The sequence below is a fragment of the Anopheles stephensi genome, chromosome 2 (genome assembly GCF_013141755.1).
Source record: "Anopheles stephensi strain Indian chromosome 2, UCI_ANSTEP_V1.0, whole genome shotgun sequence".
Classification (NCBI taxonomy): Eukaryota; Metazoa; Arthropoda; class Insecta; order Diptera; family Culicidae; genus Anopheles; species Anopheles stephensi.
Window position 1 is genome coordinate 27176537 of NC_050202.1, and position 25997 is coordinate 27202533.

At 45.7% G+C, this 25997-nt stretch overlaps 1 protein-coding gene and 1 long non-coding RNA gene across 2 annotated transcripts; both read right to left on the reverse strand.

Annotated features, from left to right (window-relative positions):
* Positions 1–2035: 2035 nt before the first annotated feature.
* Positions 2036–6970, reverse strand: LOC118507114. The gene is made up of 3 exons (XM_036045119.1): positions 6503–6970; positions 6313–6430; positions 2036–2064 (listed from the first exon to the last, which is right to left on the reverse strand). Exons 1-3 carry the CDS (start codon positions 6968–6970, stop codon positions 2036–2038), a joined length of 615 nt encoding a protein of 204 aa, XP_035901012.1.
* A 12153-nt stretch (positions 6971–19123) lies between these two features.
* Positions 19124–21826, reverse strand: LOC118506000. Its single transcript, XR_004905473.1, has 3 exons — positions 21639–21826; positions 20922–21150; positions 19124–20841 (listed from the first exon to the last, which is right to left on the reverse strand). It is a non-coding gene; the product is annotated as an uncharacterized LOC118506000 (long non-coding RNA).
* Between the last annotated feature and the right edge of the window lie 4171 nt (positions 21827–25997).

Here is a 25997-nt window from a genome sequence, read left to right on the forward strand (position 1 = left end):
CGGATAAACCGATCACTCCTGATGATACGCGCTATCAGCGAGAGAGTGACGAGTTTCGGTCTCTTCGCTCCCGACCGGCCCGTACGACGGACGTATTTCAATCCCGTTTGTTATTGGTTTTTAAGTGTACTAACTTATGTATTATATTACATTGTAGATAATAAATCCATACCATTTTAAAAGTACAAAAGTGGCGACGAGGACAAAGGAAACACGGGAACAACGTATTGTGCTGGAAAGCCGTGTTAATTCATATCTACGTGCGGTGCTGCATTGTGTTAAATGGAGAACGGCCGGCCATCGCGCGACGGCCATGTTGAGCAGCAGCAAGAAAGCCTTAATGCCAACTGGATACAGGAAATATTTCGGCAACAGCAAGATTCTCTACACCAGCAACAGCAGGCGTTTTTACAACAGCAAGAGCAGCTCATGACAAAAGTTTTCGCAACTTTAAAGTCTCCGCAACCGACAGGATCAGAGAGTGTAATCGAAGCGTTAGCGAAGGACGTGCAAGAGTTCCGTTACAATCCGGATGATCGCGTATTTTTTGCCGGATGGTTTACACGCTTCGGAAGTTTGTTTGTGGATGATGCGAGAGAGCTGGATGATGCCATGCGTGTAAGATTGTTGCTGCGAAAGCTTGGGATGGTAGAGCACGAGCGATACGTTTCACACATACTACCGTCCAAGCTGGGTGATTTTGATTTCAACACAACTGTAACAAAGCTAAAGAAGCTGTTTGGCTCACCGTGCTCCGAGATGGAAAGGCGTTTTAAGTGCATAGATATGGCGAAAACGAAACAAGAAGATTTTGTGGCATACTCGTGTCGTGTGAATAAGGCAGTGGTTGAATCTGAGCTAAGCGTTTTATCTGAAGAGGAGCTTAAATGTTTAATATTTGTGTGTGGTCTCAAGGATGAAAGTTATGCCGATGTACGTACACGTTTGTTGAGTCGTTTAGGAGACAAACGTGTGGCTACCCTTGATGAAATGACAGAAGAATGCAAACGTTTAGCCACTTTGAGACATGATGATGCTATGATAAACGCCGATAAAACAGTCAGTGCAATACGAGGTCAGCAAAGCTATAGACCATATTCCAAAACACCAAATAACACTAAGCATGAGAGCAAGGCCGAGTCCTCGATTAAGTGTTGGTTGTGCGGTGAAGGGCATCATGCCAGGAGATGTCCATATAAAAGTCACCAATGTCGTAAATGCCGTCGGTACGGGCACATGGACGGATTTTGTAACTCCGCTTTAAGATGGTCCAACGGTGGGAGGCAGAAGAGCATAAGAACTGTTTGGATAAACAGAATTTCGAATTTTAAACGTGGACTGGTGAATGTTATTTTAAATGAGATGCCAACTTGGATGATGATCGATTCTGGTGCCGACATAACCCTAATATCTGAAAAGCATTGGTTGGAAATGGGTAAACCGGCGATGACACAACCTGACATTAAAGCCAAAACAGCATCCGGAGAGCCTTTGCACATTTTGGGCGAGTTCCAGTGTATGATGAGCATAGGGCAGCAGTGTAAGCCGTGTATGGTACGTGTTGTGAACGCTGATTTACTGCTGTTAGGTGCGGATGCTATGGAGATTTTTGGTTTGTGGGATGTTCCGTTATCATCAATTTGCCGGCGAGTCCATGTCGGCGATGTGAGCTGTGGGACTCTTAGTACGTCATATCCGGAGTTATTTGCTGATAGGCTCGGGCGTTGTACAAAGACACAGGTTAAACTTCAATTGAAGGATGATGCTTCCCCTGTGTTCCGCCCCAAGCGACCTGTTGCGTACGCTATGTTACAGCCAGTGACTGATGAGCTTCAGCGGTTAGAGGAAGAAGGGGTAATCACACATGTGGAGTATTCGGAGTGGGCCGCTCCAATAGTGGTGGTGCGCAAGGCAAACGGTAGTATAAGGATCTGTGGTGACTATTCCACAGGCCTTAATAATGCGCTAATGACACACCAGTACCCGTTACCTCTGCCAGAAGATATTTTCGCAAGCTTGAGCAACTGTGCAGTATTCAGCCAATTAGACCTCTCTGACGCATTTCTGCAAGTGGAGGTAGATGAAAAATGTCGAGATTTCTTAACAGTAAACACGCATCGTGGGTTATTCAGATACAACCGATTGCCACCAGGTGTTAAAGCTGCGCCGGGAGCGTTCCAGCAATTAATGGATACAATGGTGGCCAGTTTGGCTGGAGTAGCTGTGTATCTGGATGATATTGTTGTAGGAGGAAAAGATATGGCAGAGCACGATCGTAATCTTCATGCCGTGTTAGAGAAACTACAAGAGTACGGTTTTACTTTACGTGCAGAGAAATGCAGTTTTCGGAAGCCCCAAATTAAATATTTGGGCCATTTGTTGGATGCAAAAGGGTTGCGGCCAGACCCTGATAAGATTACTGCCATCATTAAGCTCCAGCCTCCGACTGACGTCCCGGGAATGCGAGCGTTTCTCGGGGCGATCAACTATTATGGAAAATTTGTCCACAACATGCGTATGTTACGGCAGCCTCTGGACGAGCTGCTGAAGGAAGAGGGATTATTTAAATGGACACCGCAATGTCAGCATGCTTTTGAGCAGTTTAAGAAGATTTTGGCTTCGGACCTTTTGCTGACTCATTATAACCCACTGCTCGAAATCGTAGTCTCAGCGGATGCTTCTTCGGTAGGCATTGGGGCTACAATATCACACAGGTGGCCTGACGGAAGAATGAAAGTGGTCCAGCATGCATCGAGAGCGCTCACAGCAACGGAACAACGGTACAGTCAGCCTGATCGTGAAGGCTTGGCCATCATTTTCGCCGTCACGAAGTTTCATCGAATGCTGTTTGGGCGACATTTCCTGTTACAAACCGACCATCAGCCATTACTAAGAATATTTGGATCTAAAAAGGGGATACCAACATACACCGCAAATCGGTTGCAGCGTTTCGCTCTGACGCTGTTACTTTACGATTTTCATATCGAGTATGTTCAAACTGATAAATTTGGAAATGCTGATGTGCTCTCTCGTCTAATGGATCGACACGAAAAACCTGAAGAGGACCTTGTAATTGCCAGCATCGAGCTTGAGAACGACATAGGAGCTTTAGTAAAGAATGCAGCGAGGATATTGCCGCTAGCTTTTGAAGACATTGTGCGCGAGTCGCGCAAAGACCCTGTGCTTCGGGTGTTGTTAAAGTACATCCAGAATGGATGGCCAAAGAGGCTAGAAGGCCGTGAGCTAAAAATTTTTCACGCGCGACGTGACTCTTTGTCGGCAATTGAGGATTGCATTATTTTTGGAGACCGGTTAATCATACCTTTGTCGCAGCGCCAGCATGTACTTGAGTTGATGCACCGAGGACATCCGGGGATTGAGCGCATGAAAGGAATAGCACGAAGTTATGTATATTGGCCAAACATAGATGCAGATATTGAGGATATGGTGAAATGTTGTAAATCGTGCGCTTCTGCGGCTAAGTCTCCTAATCTAAGCTCACCGGTACCTTGGCAAACAACGGATGCACCTTGGCAGAGGGTACATATAGATTACGCTGGGCCAATTGAAGACATGTATTTCCTGTTAGTGATTGATTCACATTCCAAATGGCCAGAGATTGTACCCACCTCACAAATATCTGCTACTTCAACTGTTGCTATTTTGAGACGATTGTGTGCAAGACTGGGAATACCAAATACAATCGTAAGCGATAACGGAAGACAGTTCACGAGCATAGCATTTGCTGATTTTTGTAACACCAATGGCATTGAACACATCAGAACTGCCCCGTACCACCCGCAGTCCAACGGCCAAGCTGAACGGTTCGTGGACTCGTTCAAAAGAGCGTTAAAAAAGATTAAGGTGGGAGAGGTGTCGTTGCAGGAAGCATTGGACATGTTTCTTTTAACATATAGAAGTACACCTAATAAGCAGTTGGAAGGCATGAAAACACCGGCAGAAGTTATGTTTGGTCGCAAGATTCGTACTTGCCTAGAGCTGCTGCGCCCACCTGTAAAAGTTTCACCATATCAAGATGACGGACAGTTTTCAACCAGAAGTTTTAACATTGGTGAATCTGTGTATGCGAAGAAATATCATTACAACACCTGGAGTTGGGTGCCAGCTATTATTGATAAGCGAATTGGAAAAGTGATGTACCAAGTGGTGAATTCTGCTGGTAAATGTTGGCGGTCACACATCAACCAGTTACGGCCGCGATTGAACAACAAGACTGATTTTAAGGCACAGGATTTACAGCCGTATGCTAAGCAGACTTCGATTGCCTTAGACATTTTACTGGATGAATGTCAATCTGATGCAGATACACAATCGCCAGCTTCATTATCATCATCATCATCATCATCATCGTCATCTCCAGCTTCATCATCGTCATCGCCAGCTTCATCATCGTCTTCATCGTCATCGCCAGCTTCATCATCGTCATCATCGTCATCGTCATTGTTACCGTCGTCCGGCTCATTGTTATGCACTTCTCCATTGTCAGAGATGGGTACGGAAACGATTGCATCCCCTGGTTTTGAAACAGCAGATAGCGGATCACCTTCGCCGGTACAGCCTCTACGCCGATCTTCGCGAGCTCGAAGACAACCGCAGTGGATGGAGTCGTACCAGCGTGATTAAAGAGGGGGGATGTTGGGAACACCCTGTGTCGCGATTGCCGATCGGTTGACGGATAAACCGATCACTCCTGATGATACGCGCTATCAGCGAAAGAGTGACGAGTTTCGGTCTCTTCGCTCCCGACCGGCCCGTACGACGGACGTATTTCAATCCCGTTTGTTATTGGTTTTTAAGTGTACTAATTTATGTATTATATTACATTGTAGATAATAAATCCATACCATTTTAAAAGTACAAAACCAACCATTACATTCTTTTCGCTTCGCGAATCCAGCTTTTCGCGCCGTTGTGTCGGTATATACGTATGTGCAGTTGATCCAAACACACGCATTTTGTCAACATTCGGTTTTGTACCATGCCACATCTCATAGGGCGTTTTCGTTTCTGCATTAGCCGATGTCGGACTTCGGTTCAAACTGTATGCTGCGGTAAGCACCGCTTCTCCCCACATTTCTTTGGACAAACCAGCATCGAGGATCATGGCACGACTTCTTTCTAATAGTGTCCGATTTGCACGTTCGGCAACACCATTCTGTTGAGGGCTGTATGGCATTGTTGTCTCCATACGAACACCTTTATTGCGACAATATTTCTTAAACCGGGCACTTGTATACTCTCCCCCATTGTCGCAACGGAGCCTTGCTATTTTAACACCGAAAAAAGTAGTTACTTGCTTGTAATATTCTGCGAACTTTTCCATCACTTCGGATTTGTTTTCCAGCAAGTAAATCATCGTAAAATGGCTATAGTCATCTATGAACGATAGGAAATATCGTTTCCCGTTCCAGGTTGGCGGATTGAATGGTCCGCACACATCTGAATGTATATGCTCCAAAGTACGAGACGAGCGACGCTGCAGAACATCCGTAAACGGTTGTCTAGTTTGCTTACCTTTCAAGCAAACCTCACACACACAGCGATCAGGCCAATCCGGGACTTTCTGTTTCGTGATTATCATTTCATGCTTCCACAACTTTTTAAGGTTATCTCGTCCCAAATGGCCGAAACGTCGATGCCACAAATTTTATGCGCTGTCAATTGTCACCATGGCACGTGCATCGGGCAAACTCTTTGTATTTCGAAGAATAATGTCGAGAGCATAAAGCCTTCCTTGTCTTTTACCAGTGCATACAATCTGCTTGGCTTTGGTAATGAAAACTTTTCCACCAGTTATCTCTACAGTCATACCATTGTCTTCAAGCCGTCGAACAGAAAACAGATTGCAATGCAAATCGGGGACGTATAGCACATTCGTAATCACTGACGGTAACTTCTTTCCTTTTACCAGCATGTCCACCCGAATTGTACCAGCATATTTTGCAATAATAAACTGACCAGACTTTGCTATGGAAATTGACACTTCTTCTTTTAGCTCATTCAGTTCTTCGAACAATTCCTTGTTATTAACCATGTGGTCCGTGGCTCCAGAATCTAAAAACCATTCGATTCTATTGTTTTGCCACGCGGAAGACATCAAACACACACTATTGTTTGCCAATGCGAAAAATTATGTTTCATTCCCACGAGCCATATGCGCGCCATTTTTGTTAAACCTTTGTTGAGGGGGTCTTTTCTTCACAAAATGGTTGCTTTTCCTAGCATACCGATTTTCAGGACACACGGAACTCTTATGACCATATTTGCCACATGAAAAACATTTGAAATCACCTTTGTTTCCGGTGAAAGCTGATTCTCTTATCCTGCTTTGTGAGACATCATGATTTGCCCGCTTGGCCGATTCGTCCATCAGACGTTTCTTGACGTAATCCATTGTTAGCTGGTCCGTCTGTATAGTTTCCAACGCAGTTATTAATGCATTGTAAGATTCGGGCAAAGAAAGCAACAACTGGCAAACTACGTCTTCTTCATCGGTTTTAACACCAGCAGCCCGCATGTCACGCAGCACTTTTTCGAACTGCAGCAAATTTGCCTTTACATCACCACCCTCTTTCAGCTTCAGTTCTTGGAACTGCTTCTTGAGTAGAAGTTTACCTGCTATGCCAACACGCTCGAACACGTTCTTCAAGGCGTCCCAAGCCTCTTTCGCTGTACGCGTGTCTTTCACATAATCCAGTTGGTCTTCTCCGATACGATTGACAAGGATATTTTTGCACTTACGATCTCTGCTGATGCGCAAGTCAAGCTTCTTCTTCTTTTCCGCTAAGACCACCGCTGTGTCTCCTGGAACTTCTTTTGCATAATCTTCATCTTCTATCGCCTTCTCGAGGCAGTCAAGCAATCCTTTGTCTTCCATCAGCACTTCTATGCGGTACTTCCAATTTCCAAAATTGGTACCATCAAACAGCCAATATTTTTCATCCGCCATTGTGCTATTCATATTTCTCTTTTCTTTTCACTTTGTCTTTCTTGCACAGACACTGGGACTTGTTACGGCGCTGGGCCCATAACCTAATGTAATAAGAGAAAAATACGGAGAGTAGATCTGTTCTGGTTGGTGGCTCACTTCAAACTGAAACGTTTATTCTAGTCGAGCTCCTAATCCTATGATATATACTATGGGTTTACATTCTATAGTTTGTTTCTCGTTCGGTTGTATCTTAACAGCTGTGCGGTTCGACCTGACGGAGCAGACCTTCGTTGGCAAGACGGTCGGCTTTCTCGTTTCCGTCGATTCGGGAATGACCCGGATTCCAACAGAGGACTATTTCAGGAGATGAAGAGATGTCATCTAGAAGCTGAATCTGATGGTCTTTTGAGGAACCATGTTGAAGGGCTGCCAGAATACTAGCGCTTTCGGTGAAGATAACGTTCGGAAAGTCGGTCCGAAGTCCTTCGTCGGCGGCAAGTCGGATGGCTATTGCTTCGGCTGAAAAGATAGATGTGTGGTTAGGGAGCTTGATGGCGCAGTTTTCGAGGCTGGAATGGATCCCACAGCCGGCTGACTGTGTAGATGTGGTGATGGTGCTGGTATTTGGTCCGGATCAGGTGCGAAAAGGTGATATTGGCGATGTGGTGCTTTTTCCGGTTCTCCGGAGAGTGTGTTTTAGTTCCCAGTCTTTGACAGGAGTGCTATGGTACCAGGGACGTGTTCCCCGGCGGCTGAATTGGATGATCGGAGGAAGCTGGTGGTTCGTGAGTTGTTTCAGGTCGGAGTTCGCTCTGGTAATGAGGGCAGTTGCGTCGATTGCTTTCTCAAGGATCCGAGCTGCAGCTGCCACGAGTCTATTGGTGATGATGTGCTGAAATGGAAGAAAACCGCTTTCGCAGAGGAGGGAAACAATCGGGCTGGTGATAAAAGCACCAAAGGCGTAGCGGATGGCTGTATGGTAGACGGGTGCTACTCTCTTCTCGAAGGTTGCTCGCTCGCGGGAAACAATCTCGATGCCGTAGAGTAGTTTGGGTAGGAGCCAGGCTTTGATGATGCGGTTCAGGGTTGTGCGGGAGGCTCGAGCTTTGCCGGTTCCAAGCATCCGGAACAAGTTCAGCCAGTTGTTTGCTTCCTTCTTGACCCTGTTGGAATGTGGAAGAAACCTTGTCAACCGCTGTTTACGTTCGCAAGTTTACGAGATTCGCAAACAGTATGAGATGAAGAGGGCAGGATAATATCGTCTGCATAAAGGAATGCTTGGATTTCTGTGGGAAGGGAGCAAAAAAGGGATTCCATGCTGATGAGGAAAAGGGTTGGAAAGAGAGAGAATGGCCCCTTGCGGAACGCCATTCTCTTGTGTGTAGGGTTTCTATTTGTATATATTTCTATATTTCGGTTCCTATTTGTACTCTAAATGTCCTGTCCGTAAGGAAGCTATCAATGAACTAGGTTAAAAGTCCACCAAAGCCCAAGCGGGACAGTTGTGTAAGGATGGCATGACGCCAGGTTCGATCAAAGGCTTTGGAAAGGTCCATGATTGATAGGTCTATGTGGTGGTCCCTATTGGTGACTTCATCTAATAGATCGTCCACGTACGTTTCCGTACCTCTACCCGGCTGGAACGCATGCTGGTTATTGTTAAGGAGATTACAGTCTTCTAGTTCCTGTGTTAATCTACGGTTAACCATCCTTTCCAACACCTTAGCAATACAGTTGAGGAGCGAGATCGGACGGTCACTATCTATTTCATTGATGGGTATTTTGGGTTTAGGAATCGGGACTTTTAAACTGCATTTCCAGTCCGCCAGGATATTCCCAGTGGACCAGATGCTATTATAAATGTTAAGAAGTGTTAGTTTCGCATACGGGGGAAGATTTTTAAGCAAAGGATTACCTACGTTGTCAGTGCCGGAAGATTTGCCTTGACACTTTCTAAGGGCCCAGTTTAGTTTAGGGAGGGAGAGCCCTTATTCCCGTGGGCTCGCTTGAGGGAGATGGATGAGGTGGTAGAGGCAGTGTCATCTGTGTCAGTCAGAGTTGTGTCGGTTTCTGATTCTAGTGAACTTTCGTCTTGTTGTTGTTTGTCTGCTTTGTTCATATGTTTTGTGATGGATTTCATCATTTTAGATTGGTCCCGTATTTGTTTTCTCAGTTCTTCGTAAATGCGTGCAGTGTTTTGATTACTTCGTCTTGTTCTTTGCTTTTGGTTTCTAAGTTGGCAATAATAGCGTCTTTTTCGTCCGTGGTTGTCTGTTGTGCGTACGTCAGTCTTTGTTGGACAAGGGAAGGAGCTACGGGCAAACTAACAAATCTACGGGCTTCACCATACGAACAATTACTGTCTACCTTATATTTGATGATAGCTTCTTCTTCTTTGTAGTTCTTGCACACGGGATCGACGATGCAGTCTCCGTGGGCAGGCGTACCGCAGTTGGCGCAGGATTGTGCTACTTTGCAGCTCATCTTGGTGTGGCCGTAATGAGCGCAGTTGTAGCACATCATGGGTTTCGGGTAATATGGGCGGGTTGATACTTGCAGGGCACCGAGGCGGATGACTGAAGGGGTCTTGGTGGTGGCAATACGGAGCAGGAAAATTTTTGTGCGCACAATGTCGTTGTTCACTTTGCGGGTGAACCGGCGCACAGAGACAACTTGCTGGTCCTTAGGTTCATTTAAGCTAGTCTCGTCACTCACGTCTTTCAGGTCCGGGGAATAAAAACAACACTGTACACTATCGAGGGTCGAATGCGATTGGTCACAGTAACTTTGGTTCCGTCGATGAGTTGTGTCAGGAATTGGAGGAGTGTGAATTAGCGTTCGCTGCGGGTCTTCAACAGTAGCTTCTTGCCACTATCAATTCATTTGGCGGTCACCAGCGACACCGGAAATGGATCTGCCTATGATGAATGGGTTTCTGGGTAGGGATGAACCGTCGGGAGTTTGATGCACAAGGAATTTCATATCGCCGCTTTCGTTATTTTGATCCATCGACTGTGGGATAGGCTTCCCTTTTCGAGAGGTTCCACCGAGAGGGGGAAGAGCATGTGGATGGCAATCCTTTGCTCGAGACGGTTGACGACATCGGAACGCTGATTAGCTGATAGGATCAGCGACTTTAACAGTAGTCCGTTTGAGGACACTGTTAACCTCAGCATAGAGAACCTAGCTTTTATTTCCCTTGATCCGGCCGATATCCACCGGGTTACTTGCGGGTGGTACTGGATGTCATCAAATACAGTGCTGGCTTCAAGGCCCGGGGGTGTTGATGGCATCTTTAACATCATGCTGAAACATGTAGGTCCAAGCGCTGTCACCTTGCTTACCAGTGTTTTCAACAGGTGTTTGGAATTGGGATACTTTCCACAAATTAGGAAACATTCCAAGATTGTCCCAGTTGCAAAAGCCTGGGAAAGACCCTTGTTTGGGATCAAGCTAAAGGACTATCTCCTTGCTTAGTGTGGTGAGCAAAACATTCGAGAGGATTCTACACACCCGAATGGAAGCGCAATGCACATCCAGGCACAGCATCACCCCGAGGTTCAATTCGGGTTTCGGAGACGACATGTGGCTATGCAGCAGCTCCAGCGTGTCTTGAATGTTGTCGACAAGGAGAAACTCTGTGGCAAATCCACTGCTAAGGCTTTTCTCGACATCGACAAGGCGTTTGGCAGCGTTTGGCACGATGGACTACTGCATATGCTAATGCTTCAGGGCTTTCCTGCTTATTTGGTGAGGATTGTCCAGCGCTACCTTAGCTCTTGTACGTCGGCAGTTTACGTTGGGTCTGTTCATTCCGATCCTTTTGTGAACTGCGCTGGAGTACATCAGGGGAGCATTCTGGGCCCCCTCTTATATATGCCATTGGAACGTCGGCTGTAAGTTCCTGAACTGGATAGGGGAACGTGCTTTGCTTTATATGCAGATAATACTGCCATAATCCACTCAAGTAAGGTGCTGTGTCAATTACGCAGTGGATTGCAAAGAGGTTTTGACACCTATGTTAAGTACCTTTATGAGTGGAAAATAGTTGTGAACCACTCAAATGTGAATATGATAGCTGATACTCTCGAACGGAAGTTGGGAAACATAACATCTAATAACACCATCATTCCCTGGACCACCAAAGCACGGTACCCGGGTGTATACTTTGATCAGCGACTGAAATTTAAACACTATGTTCAGCACGTCAACATTAAGGTCACAACATTGATTAAAAAACTCTATCCTCTCATAAAAAGGCAATCGAGACTATCATAGGAGAACAGATTAAAGGTTTTCCGGCAGATTATTTCGCCTGCAATAACATATGGATGCAAGGTTTGAAATGATCTCTTCTAGAATAAGTTAAGTTAGAAGTAGTGTAGGTTAAGTGTAGCGTTAAATTCCCATATTCTTTTATTTTAAGTATTAGGATTTATTTCCTTCAAGAAGGCTTCCTTCCACCTCATATTCTGTTGTCGCTTCATAACATACAGAAGGTCAGAATCAGAAAAATCAGAAAAAAGAAACCTAGCATAAACACTTATTAAGGCAGGATATCTAGAAACAAGCAAAAAATTATAACAGTTGCTGTGATTTAATCATATTGAATAAATTCAAACATTTCTTTAAAAAAACCCAGAGCATTTATTGTAATTTGTGGCATCACACGCGTTTATATGAGTTGTCGTTGAGCTCTCGTGAGCAACGAATGTGCATAGCTGGAGCTATTTAGTTCTTTGTGTGAAAGACTCGCTTTTCAAACAGTGAAGCCGATGTGTAATAGTGTTATCTGTGGAGTGTGATCCTAGTGATTTTTGTGCCTTTTGTGACAAAACTTCTGTGGAAAATCAGGTTGGCGATTTCAGGGTCCTAAATTCGCTCTACCTCACTCGAATAAATCTCTCCACTACATATTTCACGCACTATTTCCGATCGTTGGGGCCGTCAAAATGTCCGGCCCACCTCTCACCGTGAGGGACTTTCCCCCTCTCGGGTCCAACACTAGGGGCCGCAGTGGTTCCTACTTGGATGGACAAAAGCAATGAGCACGGCGAATTTAAATTCCTCGTACTTGAAGCTTGTCAGGGATATGCACTATCTCAAAATTCTTTCTTGGTAGGCAAAACGCTGACCAAATACGCTGGTGATATAAATGAAGCAGCCAAACTGATTGAAAACGGTTCAAAATACCTAATCAAAACCCGCAATATGAACCAATTCCACAAACTACAGCAACTCAAAACGCTTGCAGACCATACCTCAATTATTATATCGGCAAATCAGACCAAATCTGTACAAACTGTGGAACACAATCGCACGGCGAGTGCACAAACACTACAATCTGTGCAAATTGCAAAGGAGAGCACAACACTTTTTCTAAAAATTGCCCAAAATACAAATTCGAAGAAGAGGTTCTTAAAATTAAAACAATCAAAAACTGCTCGTATATTGAAGCCAAAACCCCTCACTTCTTAAAGCCCCACCCAACCCAAGCTCATACTCGGCACAATCTAGAATCGTACTTGCTCAAAAAATCGACGATAAAGACAAGGTCATTCTGAACCTACAAGAAGCTCTCAAAGCGTCTCAAGACACAATTAGCCAACTGAAAGAAAAGCAAGTAAGACAAACTGAAACGAACTGAATGAACCCATCAATAAAGCAATTCAACAAGTAGACAACCAACAGAAGTTAATAAACAAACTGTTTGCTAAAATTCGAAACGAGACCAATAGACAACAAGATTCAGACGACTCTTCCAGCTCTCAATATTCCTCCATCTCCGCTCGTAAGCGAGCAAACAACAACCACCGTTCCTCCTCCTCTGAGATGGAGCAGGAACAAAACCCCTCCACTTTCATCTTCCCCATATCCCCCACAAGCACCCCTCCACCCAAACACCCACTCTTCTATCCCCCATACACCCTCCTCTAAATAAAATCTAAATTAACTCTCTTGTTAATCTAACAAGATTAATCTAATTAATCTAAGAAAAATCTAAATTAACTCTCTTGTTCCCAACTCCTAAGTCATAAACTGAAACACATCTATCCAAGTTCACCCCCATTACAATTCACTTTGTAACAATAAAAATCCTCACATCCTATCCTGGAACATTAAAGGTCTTCAAAATAACGTTGAAAATTTAAAACTTTTAATACTTCATTCGAATCCAGTCATTATTGCTTTACGGGAAATCAATAATCAGACAAATCCGAATTCTTTTCCTTTCAATCAATATAATTTGAATTACTGTTTTACTCCTCCAACAATCCAACATAGTGTTTGCATTGGGGTCAAAAAAATGTATTCCTAACAAAACCTTAATAATAATAATAAATGTGGGATGATTGTCACCGATACCCGAAACTAAAATAGAAGATATCGGACATCACTCGCGAAGAGTGTCGGAATCTATGTAAGGAGGATTGCCATGCTGCTTACAGTCACACTCATCCTAGACGCTCCTAGCTGGACACGGCTTGAGGAGCTCTACGATGCAGCGAACAAAGCAACATTCGTCGAGATGGTCACAGACACAGACACCATTATCAACCGGTTGCAGACTTCAGCAGGTTGCAACACACCAGCAGGTGAAAACCCTGATATTTAGAGAATAAGGTGATAAGCTAGTTTTAAGTTAGTAGTTTGATTTAGTTCCTAAGTTGTTGATTAGTCCACTAGCGTGCAGGAGGAAAACCTGGCACAGTTTGTCACCGTCAACCGGCGATAACGGAAGACAGCATCGATTACGAAGTCTTCCACGACACCAGCTACGCCCGCTGTTCCTGCAGGGCGTGCATCGGCTCCGCCTCCCGTATCGGCAGTGAAAATGCCTTCGATCACAGTGAAGTCGTTCCCAGTTGCTGTCCTGTGTCTGGAACTGCAGGCGCGAGGTATCACACCATAGTTCCGTACCTCCGGCGTAGACACGTCGATTACGGTCCGATCTCCTGCTGAATAGCAGGAGGTCCTCAACTACATGCAGTAGCGGAATGCGGAATATTTTTCGCATGCGTCCCTTCAAGGCGGTGCTTCGTGGGCTTCCGGAAACGGACCTCGCGGAGATCGTCAGCGAGTTGAAGGCGACTCACCAGCTCGACGTTTTGGAGGCGTTCGAGATCAAGCGCCGCGCAGAGGCCATACAAACCAGGTTGTATCTGGTTCATTTGAAGCGAGGAACGTGCTCGCTTAAAAAGCTGGAGGCAGTACGGTCAATCCAGCAAGTCATCGGCCGATGGGAGCCGTACCGCGGAGGGAAGAAAGGCCCGACGCAATGCCATCGATGCCAGGCTTTTGGGCATGGTATTCGCCATTGTCAGATTAAATCTCGGTGTGCCAGCTGCGCGGCGGAGCATCTCTCGGAGCAGTGTCCATCGGGTTCGGGCACAGGAAAGTGCTCGAACTGTGATGCCGCTCATCGCGCCGATGATCCGTCGTGTCCAAAGCGGGCGAAATACATCGAAATTCGACAGCGCACCAACGGTCGAAACTCTGCTGCTCCACTAGCCAAAACTAACGTGTGACACGCGCTTCCACCGTTAGCCACCATTCAGAAAAAAACATTCCGCACTCCATTCTTCTCCGATGTTGCACACTGCTCCCAAGGCCAAAAGCTTTGCGTAGATTGTGTCAGCACCAATCACTCCAAGCGTCCGACCTACGGCAGCGCGCATCCCTGTTCCAACTTCTTCTTTGCAATCCACAGCACCGAAATACAACCTTGCGAAGCGACTGCAGGACATCAGGAACGCTCCAGACACTCCAGCTACAACTCCAGCCACAACTTCCGCGGAAAACCTGTTTAGCCCGGAAGAACTGTTCGCTATGTTTAGCAGAAAGCTCCCGAAGATCCGCCTTTGCCGCAACAAGGGAGAACAACTCGCCGTTATCGCAGAACTACTGATGCTCCTTCACTGACCAGGCACTGCGAGTCATCACGTGGAATGCTCAGTCCGTCCGGGCTAAGCAACTTCCACTCGGTGACTTCCTTGTTCGGCACATCATTGAATCCGACACACACTACTCCCGCACTGCAACACCACCACCATAAAAGCAATAGGCGTCCAGCTCCATATCGACTCCGGTCCACTGCAGCTTACGGCAGTCTACTGTCCGCGGCAGTGCACCCTGTCGCGGAGAGCTTCGTTCCGACAAGAGCTACACATCATCACCAGCAATCCGGCCCGTTCACTCATTGGAGGTGATCTCAACGCCAAGCACCAGTTGTGGGGCAACGTACGGAGCAACACGAACGGAATCACCCTGGCGGACCTGTCACAGCATGGGAATTTCGTCGTGCAGTTCCCCGATGCTCCAACACACATCCCCAACCGAGGTATCCAATCAGTAATAGATATTTTTCTTTCTAATTTCATCTGCAGCGAGCCCTGATCTGAGCTGAACTTCCCGGTCTTAACGGAACGGAATCTGAATGCCACCTCTACTGCGAAAGGACTACTGCCACACCGACTGGGCTCGCTTTGGGAGTACCGTGGACCAGCTTATTGGCAACACTGACGTGGAAGTCGCGATACCTGACGTTGACGCAGCAATCGCCCGGTTCGAGGGTGCCGTCAAAGCAGCTGAAGCGGAGTGCGTCCCGGAGAGGAGTGTTCGTGGTGTGGTTTTCGTTCTCGATGACCACACGCGATCACTCATCGCCAGACGTAATATGTTGAGGCGGCAGACTGGAGACTTATTGCTGAAACGCAAGACCGCGCAGCTTTCGCGTATCATTCGGGAGCGAGTACTGACGATCCGCAACAACAGCTACGAGCGTATGGTCCAAAGGCTACCTCCCCATGCACCCAGCTTCTGGAAAACTGCAAAAGTCCTTCGCACCAAACCCAGACCAGTACCACCACTCACCATAGCCACGAACCAGACGGCACACACACCAGCAGAAAAGTCTGATGCACTTGCTTTCCAGTTTGCCAGTGCTCATCAGATCGGTCTGTCGATGCCCAGTCCACATGAGTCATCTGTGGCTGCGACGGTTGAGCGACTCGATGAGGACGACCCACCCTTTCCACCCGAAGACGAAACCACCGTAGCAGAAGTGAAGGCTGCAGTCAAAAGAATGAGGAACATGAAGGCGCCCGGCTTCGACGGCATCTTCAAAATTCTTTTGAAAAAACTGCAACCACAGGCGCTATCACTTCTGGTAAATATCTACAACCGTTGTTTTCAACTTTTCTATTTTCCACAGTCCTGGAAGTGCGCTAAGGTGATCCCGATCCTGAAGCCAGGGAAGGATCCGACGCTGCCTGCAAGCTATCGACCCATCAGTCTGCTGAGTGCTCCCGGTACACTCTTCGAGAGATTAGTTTACTGCAGGCTTCGCGATGCAGTCGACGAGCGGCAACTCATCTCAGCGGAACATTTCGGTTTCCGGTCCGGCCATTCCTCCACACTACAGCTTCTTCGGCTCAAGAACACCATCCATAGAAACAAACGAGTTTCCAAATCCACCGCTTTCGTTCTACTGGACATCGAGAAGGCGTTCGACAACGTGTGGCACAACGGGCACATCCACAAGTTGTGCAGGTTCGGGGTTCCAGCTCACCTGGTGAACATCCTGCACAACTATCTATAACAGCAAACGTTCCGCGTCGTCGTCTCTTCAACTGCCTCTGGTGCTGCTACAGTACCAGCCGGTGTTCCGCAGGGCAGCATATTGGGGCCTTTGCTCTATTTGCTGTACACTGCGGACCTGCCGGCCCTTCCCGTCGGTGCGAGCATGTTCCTGTTCGCAGACGACATGGCCATCGCGACGAAGGGTAGGACGTTGGCAGAGTTGAGAAGCGGCGCTCAACGTTCGCTGACCATCATCGGACAGTATGCTTCCAGCTGGAAGATCAAAATCAACCACTCCAAGACCCAGGCGATGATCATCGCCTGTCAAACCAGCTCATCGATCCTCAAACCCATCACATCACCATCGACAGCATCCGGTTGCCGTGGAAGACGACGGTGCGATGCCTCGGGATCACCATCGACAACCGTAAGCTGTTCCATCACCACCCCAAGGAAACATCCATCCGCTTGCTCATCTTACTGAGGAAGTTATACCCACTTATCAACAGACGCTCCAAGCTGCTTACCATACTGCGCATATGAAACACGCGACAGATGCAAAACCTGTATCGATCACAACCACATGGATTGGATCACAACCGGTCGTGACTCAGACGAGTTACAGGCATCTGGATGAAATTTAATGTAATCTCCGTGTTTTCCAATCCGTTGACCAACATTACTCTCTAAAGTTTTACCAACTCTGGAAGGCCTGGGAAAAAGCATCAAAGCGTGAATCGTAAGCACGAGCTTATCCGCCGAAAGGTCCGACCGCCAAAAGTTTATCAGACAGTTCAGTCAAGAAGCGTAGGTAATTTCGCCCGAGTGACCTGATTTACGCTAAGTGTTACTCTCGCAACATTTGGAGTTTGATAATCTGGCAGCCGGACTGGCAAGAGCGCATTGTGCTGTGGTGTACACGCAAACTTAGTTTTTAATAAAATATATTTCTGTTTTATTCCGTTATTTACTTACGTTGTCTTCCTATGCTCGGCCATTCTGATATCACAATTTATCACCATCACCAATAAGGTTATTAGTTTCTTTTACACACCAACATTTTTACTATGTTAGATCAGTAGCTACGAAAGCACAACATGAATTATCAAGATGCGAGACCACCATCAGCAGGTTGGACCTCCATCGAGAATGCTTTAAATTCTTACGCAGCTATATAGCTTGCCAAGCAACGAAGGTCCATCGCCATAAACAGAGTCCACTGGTCCACAGCTATTGCCTTACGATCATTGAACAATTCACATGCTGAAACCGTTCTTTCACCAACCGGCAGCATCAGCTCTTTTAAAGCATGGAGTCACAGCTGCACCGTATACTTTTTTTTACGCATGCTTTTGATGAATTCTATACGGGATTTGGCAGACGGCCTTACCTTACGTTTTTATTGTAAGGAAGGTCGTCTGTCAAATTCCACATAAAACAATGTGTTCGCATTAGGCTGGAGGCACAGCTTCGTCGTACGGTTTTTCAAATTTTGTATGGGATTTGACAGATGGCAAACGCTGAAGATTTCCGTCGTACGATGGAATTTTTTGTTTGTTTCCATCGTACGACAGCCAACTGTCAAATCCCGTACAAAATTTGAAAACCCGTACGACGAAAAAACCGTACGATGGAGCTGTGTCACCAGCATTAGCTTTAATGCAGTTATGGCATGGCATTAAAGTAAGGGGCGGTCCGGTGGCCGAGGCGACATCGGCGCCCGTCTTCACACGACAGGACCGGGGTTCAAATCCCATCCAAACCGCCTCTTACGCAGGGCTGATTACTTTACTACGGGTAAAATTAAGTCACAGAAAGCCAGAAATGGCAGGCCGAGACCTCTCGAGGTTGTAGTGCAAAGGAAGAAGAAGAAGAAGAATGCAGTTATGGCGGGAACTGCAGTAACACCGGCGTTAGTGTGGACGCGTACGGCGCTTAGTATGATCAATGCTCCGGAAGAGAGCGTGAGCGGAAGAGAGAAAAATAATTACCTAAAATTAATGTCATTGCATTTGTTAGTTCTTTTTTATCCGAACGTATTTCTGGATACTAGGTAGCTAACTTCCTACCTAGGCACTAAAACCTCGAGAGGACTCTGCCTACAACTTTTGGCTTTTTGTGACTTAATTTTACCCGTAGTAAAGTAGTCCTAGACTAGTACGGGGAGGAGGCGGTCTGGATGAGATTTGAACCCCCGGTCCTGCCGTGTGAAGACCGGCGCCGTTATCGCCTCTGCCACCGGACCGCCCCTAGGTAGCGAACATCATGCGTAAAAAAAAGTATAGGATGGACTGGACAGCCAACGACTGGATAGCTCATTTTGTTGTTGCTGCGTTCAATACCATCAATCAGGGAAGGCAATTCGAGCCGGCATTGTTCCGAGAGCTCTGTCAGACGATTGTTACCAAATATTTACGCACATTGGCGCACCATTCTAAAGCCAATGAATTTTCTCACTCCACCAGCGCTTGCGGGCCTTATGAAGTGTTATGCCGTTCTGAAAAATCCTTTCTGGTCTTGATAAAGTTAAAGTGGCAAACCGTGTGAAAAACTTTAAAAATTACTAAGATACTGTACAGTAAAGGAGACATCCAGGTTTAAGTATCGGAACACTCAGCACTTAACTCGCAGAAAGATGTGATGCGTACCCCGATATCGAATTTAAGGAAGAAGAAGAAATTTTGGAGATGTACCTCCATAAAGCCAAAAAGTTACTAAGTCCTAATAATTAAAGGCATAATAAATGACAATCTGGTAAATACTAGATAGGCGATTGTCACGTTCACCACGGGCAATATCAGCAGAAGCGTAGATTTAGGATCATACACAGTTAAAGTGGACATTAGTCCCATGCGGTATATGAAATGCACGAGGCTAGGACACTCAAAAAATAGTGTCAAATCATAAAAACATGTTGGAACTGTAACGACCCTATCCACACAGACATGAGTGATAGCAAGTCTGGCGGAGAAGGACCAAAGACCAGTGTACGTGGGCATGTGATAAACAGATTTTAAGTCCTTTAATTCACTAAAGAAATCTACCTTCGAGAGGCTACCGTCATACTTGCTCGCCCTTGGATACAATAGCAAGCTCAAAAGGTACGTTGGAGGATGTGCATATGGACATCGTAGGTGCATTACCATCTCCATCTTAGGAAATGAGTTATTTATTTAAGTTGCGTGGAACACATCATATTTCAACAACTGCTTACCACATGGAATGGTCGAAAGATTCTTTATTGAAAAGGAGCGTCGAAAGCCTGTGAAGACACCAAACATTGGATTTCCCTTCCGAAGTATTCGTACCGGCTGCCCAATCGTTGTTGAACAATCAATGTAAAGGATGTTAAAAAGGGCTCAGGTATATTAAACTATCCTCTGCAAAAATCAACAATACACTTACAACTGCCAAATATCAGCTTTGGTTTTAGAAGACGCTATTCAACGGTAGGAGTGATATATTTGTAAATAAAAAAAAACAAAAACTTTAGAACGGAAAAGTGCACTTCTAAGTATAGCTTACTCTTCAACAAATGCTCAGTTCCTAGCCAAAGTATTTACGAAGGAATCTCCAACATACTGAATTTAATAAAAAAATACCTTTTCCAACTACTCTATCAATAACTATCAAAACATCGACACAAAGACGACACACGAAATCACACGACTCATCTTTAGTAAAAAAAACTGTAACCCCATAATGACAAGACAACTTAGTATGAATCTTTTAAAACCAAACAAACATGACTTTAAAATACAACTCGGTTTACCGTACGCGTGTAAGCGATGCGGTCGCTTTAACGTGATTTTTGAACATATGAACGCACTGCCTACTAGGATCAGGATTCTTATAGTGATGGGTCATACGACTTTTTTCACGGATCGACCCGGAGGAGTTGAGTTCGACCCTTGGGTGCAACGAGTCCGGACCGACACGTAGGTGTAGCAAAGCACACGCGAGTTCGACCCGTCGACCCGTGGATGTAACGAGTTCGGGTCGACCCGGCACGATAACGGACGACCCTTGGATTAGACCGAAATCGTCGAACTCACTCGCGTATGCTTTGTTGCACTTACGGGTCGACCCGGACTCGTTTTAGCCAGGAATATACCGCGCACATACTATTTTTTGGACGGGATACATGAATGCACAGCTCAATGAAGAATCAGTTGGCATATCTAAGCACCAACAATGAAGACGAATCTACTAACTGCTTACCGGCTAACTACTACTTACCGCTCTATCCGGTTTACTCCTCCACACCGCATTGTGATGAGACATTCATGATGTACTCGCCGAATCAACTAGCGGGAGAAAAAGGGTTCATTACATCAGTATTTAGTATATGAAACACTTAGCCTTCGTAAAGAACTAGCAGACCTACATGCTAATGGTGGATTCGGATTGTGCAAAGTGCGCTTGCAATTACTTTCTGACGTCAATCCATTTGTGGTACAGTGGTTGCTGAAATCTGGCTGGGCTTGCTTGTCTGGTGTAATATCAGAATCATTTTTAAAAGGTAATTTGATATCCCGTGGTAGGTCGGCAGTAGGCTTCGCAAAGAGCCATGGATCAACCAATCACCCAACTGATATACGGCTCCATATGATCAGCTGAAAAAGAAGAAGCATGATTAAACAAATCGTCCACAAAAAATATAGGAATTTGTTGACTAGCGGAATGGATTTAATTTGAGTTATTGGAAGAGTAAAATTATCACAACCGGAGATACCGGTGGCTATTACAAAGTCACCGGATGGTGGAGTGCTTCAGGAGGAACTGCATCACTTCGAGTCGTCCTTTTGCTGTTACTGGAATAGGCTACTGCGGGACTTTTCTACTTGAAGCCAGCAGATCTTAGCGCCGCAGCCGCTAAGAGCAATCTGTGCGTGTGCGAAGATGTTCAATACGGCAATGGGAAAAACTTCGAAGCAGAAGGAACTCGCCAATGATCTCCAGCACAATTTTTAATCACACATTCTCGATAATCTACAGAAATTGTAGCTGCTGAAGCGACAGTATGGGGAGTGCCCACAGAGTGCCTACGAGCAATGCAAACCCTCTGCAGGCAACCGGGCAGTAAAAAACAGATTATACTCACCGATATTACTTACTATCGAATCTTTGTCCTACTACCGGGTGGTCTGTTGCGCCAACCGATTCTGGATAAGATCCGATAGTGCGCGTCGTAGCACTAAAATCAAAGTAAACATGATTTTGTAGAAGATTCCGATAGCTAAAAATTGGCGTATCTCCTGGAAACCCGATGCCGTTTTGTCACTGTTTTGACATTTGTCAAGGTGAGCAGAGTGTTTGTGCTCAACCCTGACGAAAGACAAATCTTAACGAAAGTCGATCGAGTATCTTCGTTAAGCAGGGGTTTCAATTAGTGATGGGTTCCCTGGAACGGACCCACGATTCCGATCCGGTTCCGACCAGTGTCATTCCAGTTCCGATTCCGAGGAAAAGGAACTGTTAGTTCCACCTGGAACCGTCCGGAACCGTCCGGAACCGTCCGGACCCGTCCGAACCATCGGAACCGTCGGAACCGTCGGAACCGTCCGGAACCGTCGGAACCGTCCGGAACCGTCAGAACCGTCTGGAACCGTCGGAACCATCGGAACCGTCTGGAATCATCGGAACCGTCGGAACCATCGGAACCGTCGGAACCATCGGAACCGTCTGGAACCGTCGGAACGGTCGGAATCGTAGAAAACCGTATGAACAGAAACATTTGCTTTTTTTCTTCTTTTACTGGGTTTCACTTTACGCATCTCTTCGATAACCGGATCGACGATCTGAAATATTTCCCGAAGCCGTGTACCCGACACTTTCAATGTTTCCAAAACAGGTAAAAGACTCGAGAAGGCCCCCCCCTGACAAAATTTGTTAGGCGCTGTAGGTTTTACGCCTAAAGGTATGCAATCCGCAGTACACGTTGCGAGAGCTTCACAGTGAGCTTTCAGTGTGCTTTCGGTGTGGTCAAAATTGGTTGAAGAAAGTCGAAAAAAATATTGTTAAATATTGATTTGATTAAAATCCCCTCTCCGCTAACCCTTCCATTCATTTTGGGTTACAGGGGCTTCGTACTAGTTTTCAGTCGCACTAGGGGTGAACAATCGGGCCTAAACATGCACGGCGTTCTCGGACGGTAACGGAACAGTAATTCGATGAATACTTGTTACTTTGCATTGATATTCAGCAAAGGAGGAAACATAAGAATATCATAATCTCAAACCACTTGTTACAATGTATTTTATCAAGTTCTACTCGCTGTCTATTAACAGTATTAAGGAACAATGCACAATGTTTACATCAAATGGGTTTTGACCATACAGAAATCCCACTGTACAACAAAAATGACAGGCCACAGTGCTGCACACAAAAGATTCTAGGGGGGGCCTTCTCGAGTCTTTTACCGGTAAAAGTTATAAAACTCAGTTGCAAAAATGAGTGTCCGTGAGTGGGGGGAGGGGGGGGGCATCTATTCAGACTTTAGCCAAAAATTGTTGTAGTAATAAATTATAAAAGTAATAAATAATGAATACATAATAAAAAATTGTTAAAAATCTTTAATGTTGAATGTACAGAACGTCATCTATTGGCCAGATTATGCAAATAAATTGTATTAGTACGCCATCTGTTGTCCAAGTTTAGTGTCATCTAGAGGTTAGTTCGGAACGTCATCTATGTGCTAGCTACTCTCAAACTTCCAGTGTAGTCTGTATTTTGATTCTGAGCGAAACTATGGGACGTTGTCTTTGCTGAACTTACTCAAGGCTGAACTTTGCAATGATGAAATGTTTCACGGAGGAAGCTTTTAGCGAAAGAAATATTTCGCCTTCGCGGCAATTTACACGATAAGTTGGGTTCAAATTTACGGTCCCATTTACAGTGCGGAACGTGTTAATGTTTCGATGCATTGCAAAACTGTATACATTATTGTTGTAATATTGTATACTTTAAACCCAAAATCAATGTTCGAGTCTTCTGTAGCACTAGCCTTAGTATCCTTAATGAAGTAAGTATCCTTACAGACCTCAGTAAAAAAAAATCGATTCCTTTCATTAAAATAGTTATTTTTATTTTATACATGCCTAATACCGTAATGTTAAGGCTGGCCAAAAAAAAGAAAAATATTTTCCATATTATCTGTACCCTGCTCTGGCTGTGCGTATCTTTTCGGAAAGCCCTTTGTTTACTTTCCTCCGGCAAGATGTTCAATTTAATGCATTTTTCATTACTCACAAGTACAGAGCCAATCTCAATCAAAATGTTTTCGCTGGTATAATCTTTGCTCATAAAAGCTGTAACTGTTTGTGGTAAAAAATAACAACTTAAAGCCAATTGTACACAGACGAAACAAACGAGTGGAAAATACAAACTGGAATCGAGCCATGGCTACAAACCGGTACATAATTTGTTAACCACGGGCATGGATTACTTTTTGGGAGCAGCATCTCGAACATGCTGATACTTTGGCGACTCATTTTGATGGTGCGTTTAAAGTGCGTTTTTTTGTTGTTGTGCTAACACAACCGTGTTTCATTTAGTTCATTCATGCTGTGACGAGGGTTCGCATGTCCGTTCCTTGCCACGATCGGTTCATTTTGTTTGATTGCACGTAAAAATTATAATAGAATATGACACAGCAAGTGGTAGGATGTTTTCCTTTCCTCGCTTAACACGAACCGCACTTTCCATGGGCCGGATGGATGGAAATTTCACCACGGTCCGCTGGTGTTTGTGTGTGTGTGTCCGTCGTCACACATTCTCCCTCTCTCTCTCTCTCGCACACTATCTCGCACGAACCGCACAGATTGATCTGTGCCTAAGAATCTGGCATGATGTGGAAGAGAGATGACGAGAAAGCATCAATATTAATCAATAGCTTATGCGTGACGTTAAACAAATTAGGATGAGCGGAGTGGTTAGGCTTGAAAAAACACATTTGAATATTTCCCAAAGCGCGATGATCACATCAATCCAGCCCGTGGACAAGAAGATGGATGGTGAACGAAACTAAAATCAAGAAAAGATTAAATTGTAGTTACTCTAATTCATAAATGTTGGGTTCTTTTGAATTTATTTTACACATCTCACTACACACACCTGCTTACTGAACACTCCTCTAACACTCCTTCTTTTCAATCCATTTGTCCAATCCATTTCTAGGAAACTAGGTCCATGGCTGAACTTCTCCACCCTCAGGTCTGACTCCACTTGATCCAGCCAACGAGCTCGCAGTACTCCCCGCGCCTCGGGTCGCCCACGAGCACCTTGATGGTAAGGGCATGAGTCCGGCATCCTCATCATGTGCCCTAACCAACATATCCTGCCGGATTTGGCAACCGTCAGGATGTCTGCAGCAATCTCGATCTCAGGAGTCTGTGGAGCCCGTAGTAGGCACGATTCCCCGAAATAATGCGCCTTCGGATTTCGTTGCTTACGTTGTTGGTAGAACTCCGCTACTACCTCAAGATCGTCACCGTCAACTAATACTCTGCCTCCGAGTCGTGATCTATCACGGTCAGAGCCTGATGTCGAAGCCCGCGCTTCGTATGACACTTTCGAGAGCGATGTTCAGCAACAGACAGGAGAGTCCGTCCCCTTGCCTCAGTCCCCGATGAGGTTTGAACGATTCCGACAGCTTGTTCGTCCATAGTAGCTCTCAACAGCCGTACAAGCCGCATGATGTTCCATAACTTCACGATCTATGGTATCGTAGGCTGCCTTGAATGTAATGAACAGGTGGTGCGTCGGGATCTGTTGCTCCCTGCACTTCTGGAGGATCTGCCGTAGAGTAAAGATTTGGTCGGTCGTGCATTTCCCTCCTACAAAACCAGCTTGGTAGTTTCCGATGAAATCTGTAGCGAGGGGTGCAAGACTGCAGAAGAGTATGCGGGACAGGATCAGGACTGTGATGGCTCGGAAGTTAGTACAGTCCAGTCTGTCGCCCTTTTTGTGCACTGGGTGGATGACACTGGTCCCATATCCGGACAATGAGCCGATGCATGACGGCGGCAAGCCTCTCCGGCCTCATCTGGAACAGTTCTGCCACCAGCCCATCGCTGCCAGCCGAATTGTAAGTTTCAGCTATCTGATGGCACTGATGACTTCAGGCAAGGATGGCGGGGGCACTTCGTCATTGTCATGCTGGCTGTTGTAGTGCTGCTCTCTTCTGCCTTCTGCGCCTGGTAATTTTTTTTCGTTTATTTATAGAGGCTTTGAGTCTTTGAGACCTCATTCGCCTCTTTCCTGTCTAAAGTTAAAGTTGGTTGGTTGGTGGTTCGGTTGGACGGAGCCGACCTTCATTGGCCAGCCCGTCGGCTTTTTCGTTTCCGTCGATTCCGGGATGACCTGGACTCCAACAGAAAACTATTGCAGGTGATGAGGGGATGTCATCAAGGATCTGGATGTGAGGGTCTTTAGAGAAGCCGTGTTCGAGCGCGGTCAGAAT

Excerpts from the sequence above, each read along its gene's own strand:
- LOC118507114 (XM_036045119.1), bottom strand. The coding sequence starts at position 6,970 with ATGGCGGATGAAAAATATTGGCTGTTTGATGGTACCAATTTTGGAAAT. Across the intron at positions 6,431-6,502 it reads TTAAAACCGATGAAGAAGAC|ACGGACCAGCTAACAATGGA; the intron begins GTAGTTTGCCAG and ends GAAACTATACAG. Across the intron at positions 2,065-6,312 it reads AGCTTTCACCGGAAACAAAG|AAATGCGTCAGAGAGGTCTA; the intron begins GTGATTTCAAAT and ends CTCCACTTGCAG.